Consider the following 13330-nt stretch of genomic DNA (forward strand, 5'->3'; position numbering starts at 1 on the left):
AACGGGTTCAATAGCTGCTAAATAGCGTTTTTCTATACGTGGTGCAGAATAGTATTCAGGAGTATTTTTTCCAGAAAATAAATTATCCCAGCAAATTTGGGGTACTTGAAAATGGGGGTCAGCATATTTAAAAGTTGCTAAAGTTAAGTTGGAAAAAACGTGAAAAATCCACCTGCCGCAAGAACCTGCAATGAAAAAATCACTTGGGGCATATTTGGGGCCCCTCCCCCAGAGTCAAGTTTGTTAGTTTTTAACTTTGTCCCCCAACATTTTTTTTTCGCCCCCAAATTCAAAGTGATTTTTTGGGGTGCCCTTAAGTGTTAAGAATTGTTGACACAGTTTAGCTTTGGAGGACTGTCTGAAGGCAGCACGGGGGTTCCCGCAACGTTGTACCCCAAAACCCCAATTTTGCATTTTTTTCTGCCTCCCATTCATAGGCAAAACTTTTTTGCCTATTTTTATCCTAGGCGGAAAGTCTCTCAAATTGAAATTGAATATGGAGTAAAACCAAAACAGGTGAAAATGACGTCATCTGCAAAAAGTTTTTGCCAAAAACACGCAAAATCGGCTTTTTGCTTCAAGTTGAATACGGCCCTATGTCTGACATCTACCTCTGAATCTGGTCCTATGAGCTGTTCTATAGTACCAGGAATTGTCCTGCTAAAATTGTCAAGGCCGGTATACACTAGACGATGTCTAGAGTGTACCGACTTTAGTAAGCAACAGACCAGACGGTAGTGTCGGGAACGGCAAGTGCATACACACTTGTCAATGCCGTCAGCGATGGAGCGACGGCGGGGGCTGGCGGGGCCATGCTGCATTCGGCAGCATGGCATCGCTAGCGACAGCCTCAGATCTTTCTGCATGTACAAAAGATCTGAGGATGCGATGGATGATCGGCGGGAACACGCATCGGCATCGTGAAAGTGGGTACACACTACATGATTTGAACGATTTGTCGTTCCAATGCGTCGGAATCGGCCAAATCGCTCAAGATATTGTGTAGTGTGTACCCACACTCAGAATGCAGTGTCCTTCAATGATACAGGGAGGAAGTCAACAATAGACAGAAAAAAAAATCATCCCACATACCTCTATCTCAAATACAGTCTCACAAAAAACTGCCCCCCCCCCCAAAAAAAAAATATATAGACCATGAAAGCAGGTCCTCTAATACTAATACACAATAACAATATTTTCCAGTTCTACCTATAGAGGCGGAGTATCCTATTATATGACAAGAGTAATGTAAGAAAGGAAACATCTGCGGTGATCTATGGTAAAAAAAACCCATAGCCATGGAAATACAGGGTAACTACCGTAGTCATTGGCTATAGTGATCACCACGAATCTTATGAAAGAGGATCATGTTGGCTAACTCTGGCATGGTGACCCACTTTTTGGGTCACACCACATAATAATAGATGGGATAATCTCCCAAGACTTCTTGCGTGTATGTTTGTGATTATTACCCATCTTTCTTTTATACAGATGTTTTTAATTTATGGGTAGTGTTTTTTTTATAATGTTAGTAGTAAGTACAATTTTTGTTTCTGCACCAGATTTTTCTATGAAAATCAGACAAAGCATCTATACATATTTCTTGGAAATAAACTGATTAGGTAAATCAAGCTGCTAATGCCGCATTCACAGGACACATAGCCTGTTGTTGAGCCCATGTCTCTGGCTAGCTAGGACAAGGAAACCAAAGAAAAGCTGTCTGTTCAAACAGAAGATCCTCCAAGTGGCCTCTCTCTCCTTCTCCTCCTACTCCCACAATGACTCTCCTCATTCAGCCTCCTCATTCACACTTTCGTCTCTGGTATACTCTGATAGTCTGCATTCTGCTCACAACATTCTAACAACTTCTCACTTACAAAGCTGGTTAAAGTAAATTACAACCTTGCTGGTTACAGAACAGAAAAGTAGCAATTCAAAAACCCAAGAGTCAGCTGATGCAACAAACCCTGGGTTCAGGTTGGGTTTTCTCTTCTCACAAGCCTCAGTCTAGTTGTACCTTATGTTCCCCTCCCCTCTTTCATCTACCCCCAGTGTCACCCTCTGCTCAATATGGATTCTGCTGCTCTACAAGAAAGTCTCCAAGCTTACTCTTCCAAAAATGTCCCTGATTCCTGTAGATAACCGGTGGAACCATGCACCAGTACCTAAACAGTACTTCTTAGTTATTTCCCACTCATTAGCTTGGTTCTCTTGTCTTGCTCCCATTTGTCCTTTGTCATTGTCTTTAACCCTTGCTCTCCTTCCTACCTCTGCTCTATTCTTTGTTATACAATCCCTAGTATGTATAACACTGGCACAGCAGCAGCAGAATTCCCTGCAAACTTGTTTCCTTCTTATTCACTTCCATGCCAGGACTCTCCCTCTTTTCCTTCTTCTCTCACCCTAAACATTGAATCTCTTCCAGAGAGCACATTTCCAGAGTTTAACAGGATTCATGTGTGACCTCAGATTCCAAGGAGAGCCCAGAATGACTTCTCCAGGAGGGAGGGAAAGGAGAGAACGGTTTCAAGGGAATATAGAAATATCTGAAAGTATTAATTTGCTAATAAGATAGATAGATAGATAGATAGATAGATAGATAGATAGATAGATAGATAGATTAGATAGATAGATTGATTCTCACCTCTGGGCTGAACTTGGCAATACTTGATTTGTACACAATAGATAGCAGGAGCAATATCCAGATTGCATGTAGAGATGTCATTCTTTAGGTTAGGGTCTGCTCTCAGTCTCTTACACTGTTGGAGGTGGGGAGTTAGAAAACTCAAAGCTATGAGTCTTTTGTCCTGTGCTCTCCCACCTCCACTTTTCTCAGCTCAGTTTCAACTACTGTCTCCTGTTACTTCCCTGCTTCACTCTCGGTGGGCTTCTTCCACAGTCATCTACTCTTCTTCCCCTCCTCCATTCACTCTGTCAACCTCTTCTGTTACACTCCCTTTCTTTCTAAAGTCTCTCTCCTGTCGTTCCCTTCTCCCTCCCCTAATTCTATCTTTTCTACAGTGCTCTCCCACTCTGCCCTCCCTCTCACTTCTCTCTTTTTCAGACTTGCAGACGTGGTCGATATTCCCACTGAAGATTTGGTACAGAAAAGAATTTGAATGCTTCACAGATTATTACCCCACCTAGTGGAGAATGCATGCAGGCCATTTTAGCAAGTCACCATTCCTACCTACTGCATGCATCCTTAAATAAAAATATAAACGCAAAAGTGTGATATGTGATAGCTCAAAGGTTTTGGAATAATTTATCATTCTTAGCCCTATCTCTAATGCTATAGCAAACAAGTCTAGCATTCATTTGATAATTAAACAATTAATGAAATACACACTGTAAAAATCATTTTGCTAAAATATAGTCAGTTTTTTTTAAATAATTTCTTTATGCAACATATTGAAAATCAAATGTTGATGCTACTTCCCCTTTGTTGAGAGTTCTGTTTAAAAACTGTGTGGCTAGTGGCCAGGATGTGGCAAATCTATAATGCCTCCAGGCTTCTCTGGGCATGTAAGTTTAGCCCTATATATGTCAGTCAAGCAAATTTATAAATACTGTCAGCAAACAAATTTACCAAGAGGTCAAAGAAAGTTGGGACCTAGGGTGACTGCATAAACAACTTTACTGTTAAACTGCTTTAAAGTTATGGCTATACATGCAAGTAGTATGAAATTATATTCTCCTGGGGCACTCTCTGTCAATCATCTTTGTAAGTTCACCCAAATCACCCAATCAAGTACTAGCAGTCTATACTTTTCTAATACATTACACATTTTGTTACATAACAAAGGGCAGTAGCACTGAACTTTAGCCCTTGAGAAGGATTTCCACTTTGACAATACGTGACTGATGCCAATTAGAACACATTAACATCTCAATCAAATACTTTTTAGAATAGTCAACTGATTTTCAGCCTAACACAACCAAACTGCCTACTGGTCCCATAGATGATAAGTTTATGAGTAGGGACCCCTTACCTTTTTGTTAATACCCAGTCTTGTTTCAATAATGTTCCCAATTGTAAAGTTATGTAGCATATTCTGGCACTATATAAAAAAAATGTTAATAATAATTTGAATTAATGTACTTATGGACACATTAGAATATTCCATTATCTAGAAATGGTAAACGACATCACAGGAGATTTTTATATAGGCATATTATACTATTTAAAAAAAAAAATGGATTTAGGTGCAAAAATTGCACTAAGCTATAACACCAATCAGTCACTTGCTTTAATTGTCTAATTTTACCTCAACAGATAATTGCTGATTTGTAAATATGGTTCTTTGCACAATTTACACCTAAATGTAACAGTCATAGATTTGCTATAATTGCCATATTGTGACGCTATAACAGATCTGACTGACATTGCAATATAAAATAATACACAAATCCTCCATCTTCAAGACCATAATAATCATCATTGTTTATTTAAAAGAGACATATAATAAGTAAAATATTAACATCAAAATATAAATAAGCAAGGTGCAACAGAAATAATAGCATCATTAAAAAGCAATACAAGATAATAGAAAATTCCAAGATAAATAAAAAATCAATGCAAATGAAAAGAATAAAAATCAACACAAGATAAAACAAAAATGGATCAAGAAAACCAATCCAAGAGGACAAGTAGACAGGAAGTAGGGAGGGCAATTGTTGTGGGAGCTAATATTGAAGAGGGGTGAGAAATAAAAAAGAGATGATATTGGTGGAGGGAAATGAGTGGAAGATATTGGTGCAGTGAGATGGTGACTTTTCAGTTTGGGGTGAAGAAAATGGAGGCAAAGAGGGAGGAGGAAAAGGAGAAGACGAAGCAACTGAAGTAAGAGGAGTAGCAGCATAGTATTTAGTAGGGTAAGAATAGGTACATTTAAAAGGAGTTCTTGAAAGATTGGAGGTCGGGGCAAGGCTGGTGGGATGGGAATTGTTCCAAAGATGAAAAGTTTATACAGCGAGAGTATGATGAAGTAATGGGAGAGGAGGAGAGGCAAAGGGCATTGACAGAACATAGTGGGTGAGTTGTGGTGTATGTAATTAAAGATGGCTTTATAGGTGAGGGTAAGCATATTGCATTAAGTTCTGCAGTGAATGGGGAGCCAATGGAGAGCTTTGCAGAGAGTCTGTCAGGGGAGAGACATCTCTCCAGAGATTAGGAGATTGCAATAATCAAGGCGGAAGAGATGACAAAAACATAGACAAAGGTCTTGGTGGCAGCAAGGGAGAGGAAAGTAAAATCTAGGCAATGTTGCCAATGTGCAGGCAACAGGATTGGGGGAGGGACTAGATTTGGATAGTGAAGGTAAGAGCAGAGTCAATGATTGCCACCATGCTGTGGGCATGGGAAACAGCAGAAAGGATGACACTATCAACTTTAATTGAGCCAGGAAGAGGGGAACATGACAGTGGGTGCTGACAATATGATAATGATGAGTATCAGGTAGTAATCAGATACACAGGAGAGATGAGAGGGAGAGAGATCAGGTCAAATGATGATTAAAGTATCACAGGCATAGGGGTGATATTGAACAAAATGTATATGTCTGCGCTTATAACCACTAATTAAAGTGATACTCCAGAGCTGTTATTCACAATTTATTAGCAACATTATAAATTATAATAACATAAACAGATAGAACTGCAGTTCCTAGGATAATGGACACTATGTTTGATCAAATGACAAGATGTAGCAATCAGTGCACTGAAAAATATATTGCAATAAATATCCAAAAAATAGTCCCAACTGGTAAAAAATATCTTTAAAAATGTGACTCATGAACAATAATTGAATGTCCTGTTAATTAAAATATAAATGCATAGCCTCTCTTGGTAAAAAAACATACACCATGTATGTAATGGTGTATTAATAGCCTTTCCCCACATCCAGAGAATAATAACCGACAGGTGGAACTTTGTAGCAATGTCACTCACCGCTCCCCTGTAATAGAATAACACGAATATCCCAGAATCCTGGCTTGCAATTAACCCTTGGTTTGTGGTAAGGTGCAATGCAACTCCTGTGATGATGGAATGGACAATGGAACAGCGTGGTTAGCCTTCAGCAGTTGAAGGCTGAGGGAACATATGTGGTGCCCAACAAAGGTGATGTAAAAAGAGGAAAACAATTGGCCAAGAACAGAGCTTCTGGGGACCCCACCAGACAGAGGGAGGAGAGCAGGTGCCAGAGAAGGAAACACTGAAGGAGCGATCAGAAAGGTAGGATATCAACTAGGAAAAAACATGCCATTAAGGCCAAGAGAATGAAGGGTATCAGGAAGGAGAGGATGAGGAAGGAGTGGGTAGAGAAAGGAGTTGATAGCAGAAAAAATCCAACTAAGTTTGTCGGACTAGGGTGTTGAAGTAGGATTTTTTGACAAGAGAGATGGCAGCATGAAGTTGATAGAGTTGGTGTCTGAGGTTACAACAGGATGTTATTTGTAAATAGACAGTGATTCTTGAAGCCCTTGGATTGTGGTTTAGCATGACAGAGGTAAAGTGCAGTATCAGGGGCAACATTAACCAGGAGATGATAGAATTATAAAAGGATACTGCTGCATTAAGGCAGAACATAAATGAGAGTTTAGAGAGTAGTGGTTCAAGGTTGGCAGAAGGGATTCAAGGGTGGCAGAGAAGTGGGAGGGTTCAAGATCACACTCATAGTCTTTTGAGTTCACCAGGGAAGAAGTGTGTAGGAAGACTTGGAAGGAGAGAAAGCAGAAAGGATGAGCTAGAGTAGTCAGAAATATCACAGCAGCGAGAGAACATTAGGTCAAGGAATTGCCTACATGGTGTGTGGCAGAAGAGGTCCACTGAGTGAACCATGGGTGGATATAATGGGAAGGAGTTTGGATGCCGAAGTACTATTGATATACATTGTGGTAAGATCAACCTCTCTACTAAACTCCTGAAGCATACTGTGTTGGCAGCAGTGGTTATTTGGAGCCCAGGGTAAATGTAAAAATTGAGCCCCCCCCATCTATGTGCGCACGCAGAAGGCGTGTGCGGCAAACAATGGGCGTGGCCACTTAAAAATGGGGCGTGTCAACATGACACACCCCTTTATCGTCACTCTGAACATTCCTTTCCATATGCACCTTAACCCCAGTAGTGTCCCTTATACAGTACCCCCAGTATGCAATGTCCCCAGTTGTGGACCCTCTTATGCAGTATAAGGGGCCCATAGTAGTGCCCCTTATACAGTACCCCCAGTAGTGGTCCCCCTTATGCAGCCCTCAATTAGTTCCCCTTATACAGTACCCCCAGTATGAAATGCCCCCAGTAGTGGTCCCCCTTATACAGCCCCTCATTAGTTCCCCTTATTCAGTACCCCAGTAGTGGTCTCCCTTATGCAGTGCCCCCCCTATGAAGTGCCCCCAGTAGTGGTCCCCCTTATGCAGTGCTCCTTATTATAGTGCCCCCAGCAGTAGTCCCCCCCCTTATGCAGTGCCTCCAGTAGTGGTCCCCCTTATGCAGGCCCCCAGCAGTTCCCCCCATCCAGTGCCCCTTATACAGTGCCCCCTGTAGTTTTCCTCCCTATTTAGTGCCCCCAGTAGTAAGCCCCTTATATAGTGCCCCCAGTAGTAGTTCCCCCCTCCCGATGCAGTGCCCCCAATAGTAGTCCCCCCCCCAGTTGTAGTCCCCAGTAGTGCCCCACCCCCAGTAATGGTGCCCCTAGTAGTGGTTCCCCCAGTAATGGTGCCCCCAGTAGTGCTCCCCCCTGTAATGGTGCCCCCAGTAGTGGTTGCCCCCTGTAATGGTGCCCCCCCGATGTGCAGACACGCGACACAAGTAAAAAAAATAAAAAAAAATACACTTACCTGAATCCACGCTCCGGCTCCAGCCACTGCTCCCGGCGCCGCACGTCAGTCCTCCCGGGCTGGCGCGCTCTGCATTATGGGAGAGATGTCATGACATCATGACGTCTCTCCCATTACCCACTGCAAGAGCCGGAAGGGAGCCAGCTCTTGCAGTGGGAGCTCAGCAGTCAATGAGAGTCTGTCTGACTCTCATTGACTGCTGGTTAACACACACTTCGCTGCCGCACTGGCGGCGATGTGTGTGTTACTGCACAGTCTGAGACCGCCCGCCTCCCACCCTCCTCCTGGCACTATTGGGTAAGTGCTCATGGGGAGGGAAGGTCTCGGCTGTGCAGCAAAGGACCGGCGCTGGTCGCAGGGAAGCCTAGCGACGGTCCTTTGTGAATGTGTAGCGCTGACCGCACACACTGCGGTCAGCGCTACACTGCCTAACTAGGGCGGGTCGGTACCGAGGTAGGCGGCGCCCCCCCGCACTGCCGGTCCTACGGCACCCAGGGCACACACCCTGCTCGACCCCCCTTAGTTACGCACTGGTTGGCAGAATCTATGCTGATATAGGGGCATATTTATGAAATGGACCATAAGGTATTCCGGTGGCAATTGTAAAACCGTGATACTTGATTTTGGGATGGGGATAACAAACTAAGGGCCTGATTTAGCACAGGAAGCACTAGCTATTGCAGCTGCTAACATCGTAGCTGCTGCGATAGCACTAATATCGTAATAGAGCAGGAGGCGTCATACCTCCTGCATGCATTACGGATCCGAGTTGCATTCTAGAACACAACATCCAAGCAACTGAGTAACCATTGGCCCGGCTAAGTGACCCATGGGGTCACCCAAGCCAGCCGCCGCAGATGCTCCGTTAGCTGACAGAGATCCTCGTCTCATCACTCTTCCACATTGGCGGCGACACACCTCCATTTTGGGATACGGAAGCCGTCGCAGCCCCCACACCGCCCCGACACAGCAGCAGACTGTCAATCACTGACAATCTGCTGCCGAACTGCGTGCGATATCACAGACCCGTACTGCACAAGCGCAGTACGGGTCCGGCGCATGCACAGATTCCCGAACATCGGGAATCTGCGTAAAAAGCATCCCTGCATCTTATGCTGAATCAGGCCCTAAAAGCATTTAAAAAAAAACAAAACTCTTTTTCTGATCTTCTCATTTTAGAGAACTACCTCTTCCAACATTACATATTCACTGGTCATGATTTAAATACAAATCTATTCTTTTTGCTGTTATTACATTATAAATATTCACTTGTGCATCATACAGGTTAAGAATGACCTGAGAAAGTTATCCAGTATACAGTCAGTGCAATTCATCAAAATACAGTGACAATATTATGTTCAAATAACTAGGGGGACAATGACTAACCTGGAACGGTCTCTGGAAAGCAGGGCAGCTGGCAACTATGTCTAAAATATAGCTTTCCTGTTCTCAGCAGTCAGCAGCACTTATGCTCCTGATAGTAATACAATAGCACATGACACAATAGAAATGACAGGTCACACAAGGACATACATGGGAGGTAGTCCCAAAACTAAAATATCTGTAATAAGCATCCCTGTGTGGTAAAATAAAGTTGTAAAAGTGCTTTGTAGACAGCAGCGGTCATTTTAAAAATCTCTCATCTCAGCAGCTCTGACCAACAGCCCATCAGGCAATGAGGGAAGGGGAGAGGGAGACATCTACAATACACCTTCTGCAAGAAAAGGTTTACACAACAAAATATGCCCTTCCGTTTTCTCTGGCCCTCAGCATCCCATGATATGTCAGCCCCCTCTGTTCACCTGGCATTTTGCCTTCCCCACAGTGCTCAACCCCAGAAATCCTGTCTCAGCACAAACTATGGGTGTGTTTTTTGCTGAGCCGTGATTTCTCCTCCTTCCCCCACCTTTCTTCTTCCTTGTGACCCCCATTTCCTGACACTCCCGCCCACTTTTCCTCCCACACCCGTCTAAGCTTTCAGCTCCCCCTTTCTTTTCCACATCAGGCTCTTTCTCTCTGCCCTTCCTATATAGTCAGTCTCTCTCTCTCTCCTTCACATTTACACTAACAATATAATGGGCGGGAACCTGATTCTACAGCATAACAGATATTCTTTCTAACACAAAGAAACAGGTCAGGACAGAGACACCGATCAGGACCCATGAAGGCCCAGGCAGCTCTGCCCACACACAACACACATTGTGCAGTGGGGAAATGGCTTCTGCGGAACACGGCTGGATATAAAATATATGACAATCAGTAGATCTGACATAAGTTTGAAAATTGTGCCACAATCTATATAATTTACTTTTCTAACATTGCAAACAAATTAATACTGTGTTTATGCTACTGTAAATGAATAAGCATCATTAGTATATATGTAATATTAGGCATGTTATGATTTGTAATGTGCACAGCTTAATAAAATAAACATTTACTATTATTAACCAAATGCAGACAAGCAGAAGCACATGATGCTCATTAGATACTAAGGGCCTGATTCTGAGTAAGACCGAATGGTGATATTCACGCAAGTGGTTGATGTTTTTCAACTGCACATGCGTCAAAGTCACAAATATGTCACAGTGCATGTGTGAAATGGTGTGTGCGTACAATGCAGCAGTATCTATTCAGGTGCACAGACACCGAAATGTATAGCAAATGTAATGGGTATTCCTGGGAGGTGCTATTCAGATGCATAGATATGGTCTGTCACATGGGACAGATCGCTTATGCTGGGCATACACGGCAAGATAAAATGTCTGTCAGACCGACAGACATTCTATCTGGCCGGCTGCCAGCGGCAGATATCCGCGGCATACACTGTGAGAGAAATCTCACAGTGTATCAGCCCGACATCTGCGCTCCGCCCCCGGGGGAGGAGACATTTCCCTGTTCCTTCCGTAGGAAGGAACATAGGAAATGTCTGTCTGTCGGCCGCGCTGGGCATACACTGCCCGATGCGGCCGACAGTTACCGGGTAAATATCGCATCGGACGGGCATGCTGGACAATCCAGCATGCCCGACCGAGCAATATTTAACCCTCGGTCGCCCCCCCCCCCACGCTACAATTATCGCGGCGATCCGCCGATATCGGGCGGATCGGCCCGATAATTGCAGCGTGTATGGCCAGCATAAGTCCTGATGTAGTGAGAGCAAAGCCAAATATAATACAATGACTATTCTATCCAGGGCCGTAGCTAGGGTAGTGCGGCCACCACAGGTCAGGGGGCGCTGTTTGGGCCTGTCAAATTTCTGTTTATTATTCTTAATGTTATGGCTGATGGATGTGTATACACACAAGACATGTATATAAACAATTACCCTAAAATACTATTAATAGCAGTCTTTCCCAAAAAATACTAATAATAAATAAAATATGTATCCATTTTCTAATAGAATTCACACACCAAGATGCAACACTTACCTTAAAATGTGTATAGGAAAATAACCTACTGCTGAAGACACCAGAAAATCAGCATCAGGAGTGCCCAGAGGGGGGAAAGCGGGTACTAATTACCCGGGTACGATGTGCTATCCTCCATTAACTCATGTTTACTGCAGTGTATTCAAGGGGGTCAGTGAAGTGACCTCCACAGATCTGTCCCTTTGCATTTGCCCTGCAGTTTTACTGGAGTTTTCCTAAGACTTATGGGTAACAATCCATTAGGACAGTACATTTCACCAATTTCCCCACTGTTGTTAAGGACAACATCACCTTTATCCTTTGCACCAGTTTTCATAAATGTCCCCCAATGATATAATGCCCAGTCTGCATTTAAAAGTGGACAGTACAATATAGCAGATGTGGGTAAAAGCTAGAACCTACTTGATCCATACTAAAGACAATGAAAAAGCCGGATCCACCGAAAAAGTTGGATCTGTATTAAATACATCTAAAAAGCTGGATCCATAACTGTACTGAAAAAGTCATATCCATGCTAAATACATTAAAAAAGCTAGATCCATACTAAATACAATGAAAAGGACGAATTGAAAAAGCTGTATCCACCAAAAAAGCCAGCTTACACATTATTGCGAGAATTTAGTGTGGTTCCGTTTTTTTCTGTATATTTAGCAGGGATCTGGCTTTAAACCTATTCCTAATAAAGCTGCATACTTTTCGTAGATTGTGCTGTGTCGGTAACTTGTGGGTATCTCGAAATGTAAGTATGGAGGCCCATGCTTTAGCCATATGTTGTGCACTTTGTTTATGCAGCTGTTTCCATTTGTGTGATAAAACAGAACAATGCTGAGCGCAATGCTAATACAGATTTCTGGTTTAAGAAATCAAAGTTAAAGAGTAAAGCCCCCATCAAAGGCTCAGACTACTTTATGTAGTAGGAAATGAAAGAGCTCATTTAAAACTACCTGTGAGGCCTGGTAATGAGTAAGCACGGGTTCACCATGAGAAGGGAAGTGATTAGACAGGACATGGTCATTTTACATTTCCTCTGATGGTCACATACTAATGCAAATGTTATTAGGTATAGTCAAACACTTAGTAAGTAAAAGCTAAAAATAATTTGAGGATAAACAGAAAAAATCTATATAGCTTTCTCACTTAACCTACCAATATGTTTTTGGAGTGTGGGAGGAAACCAGAGCACCATGGAAAACCCACATAAACATGGGAAGAACATACAACAGTCACAACCATAGTGATGTAAGGCAGTATTGCTAACCACTACACCACCATACTGCCCCACAGACAACAGGGTTATCCTCACCTTGACATTGCAGAGGATCTTGTAAATTCCTGTCAAGTGTTGCCATTGGCCGCTCAAGATAGCCCCCATTGTGTATTCATTTTTATCAAGTATGTGCCTTCTACTATAATGGGGAGTATGAGGTGACACCTGGGGCTTAGAGCCCTGGCACCACCAGCCAGTGATGCAACATACAATACCTTATTAAAATATCAATAAGGCAACTAACAACCCACCCCGGCTTCGCATGGGAGCAATTTCATCTTGTCACAGCCTCCTGTATCTCATAACAACCTACACCATAACACCACAGTCCTCTGCATCTCACCACAGCCTCTTGCTTCTCACTTCTGCCCCCTGCATCTCACAATAGCCTCCTGCTTCTTAAGGCACACATCCACTAGATGACAGGCAAAAGATTGCACGTTCAGGGGCGCCGAGAGGGGGGGAGGGGAGGTACAGATTACACGGGCTTCCTGAGGGGCCCGGTGCCGCCCCCCCTCCCTCACAGCAACCCAGCACACAGCGTGTGCTGAGCTGGAGTGGGAGACTGCTGTGGCTGCTGAGCAGCAGCCACAGCAGTCTCCTATGCCTGTGGGGGGGAGCGATCACCCTGATCGCGCCACTCCTGGGTTTGAGCCGGGCTGAGGGGGCTCAGAGCGCCCCCCCTCCCCTTTTTTGTGGAAGGGGGCGTGGCCGCACCTCCCGTGATTAGGTCACACCCCGTGTTACCCGGGCCCGCCGCGGCTGTTGGCGGGCCTGTGCACGATTACGACATTGTAATC

General features: G+C 43.7%; 1 protein-coding gene across 1 annotated transcript in view; it reads right to left on the reverse strand.

Moving 5' to 3' along the window:
* The window catches only part of MMP14 (matrix metallopeptidase 14), a 33028-nt gene extending 30032 nt beyond the window's left edge, over positions 1-2996 (reverse strand). Inside the window, exon 1 of the mRNA XM_088469978.1 lies at positions 2645-2996. Coding sequence (XP_088326104.1) covers positions 2645-2725 — 81 coding nt within the window. The 5' untranslated portion in view covers positions 2726-2996. The remainder of the gene's footprint in view (positions 1-2644) is intronic.
* Positions 2997-13330: the final 10334 nt, after the last annotated feature.

This window comes from Taudactylus pleione, unplaced genomic scaffold (assembly GCF_031769625.1).
Source record: "Taudactylus pleione unplaced genomic scaffold, aTauple2 ptg000095l, whole genome shotgun sequence".
Classification (NCBI taxonomy): Eukaryota; Metazoa; Chordata; class Amphibia; order Anura; family Myobatrachidae; genus Taudactylus; species Taudactylus pleione.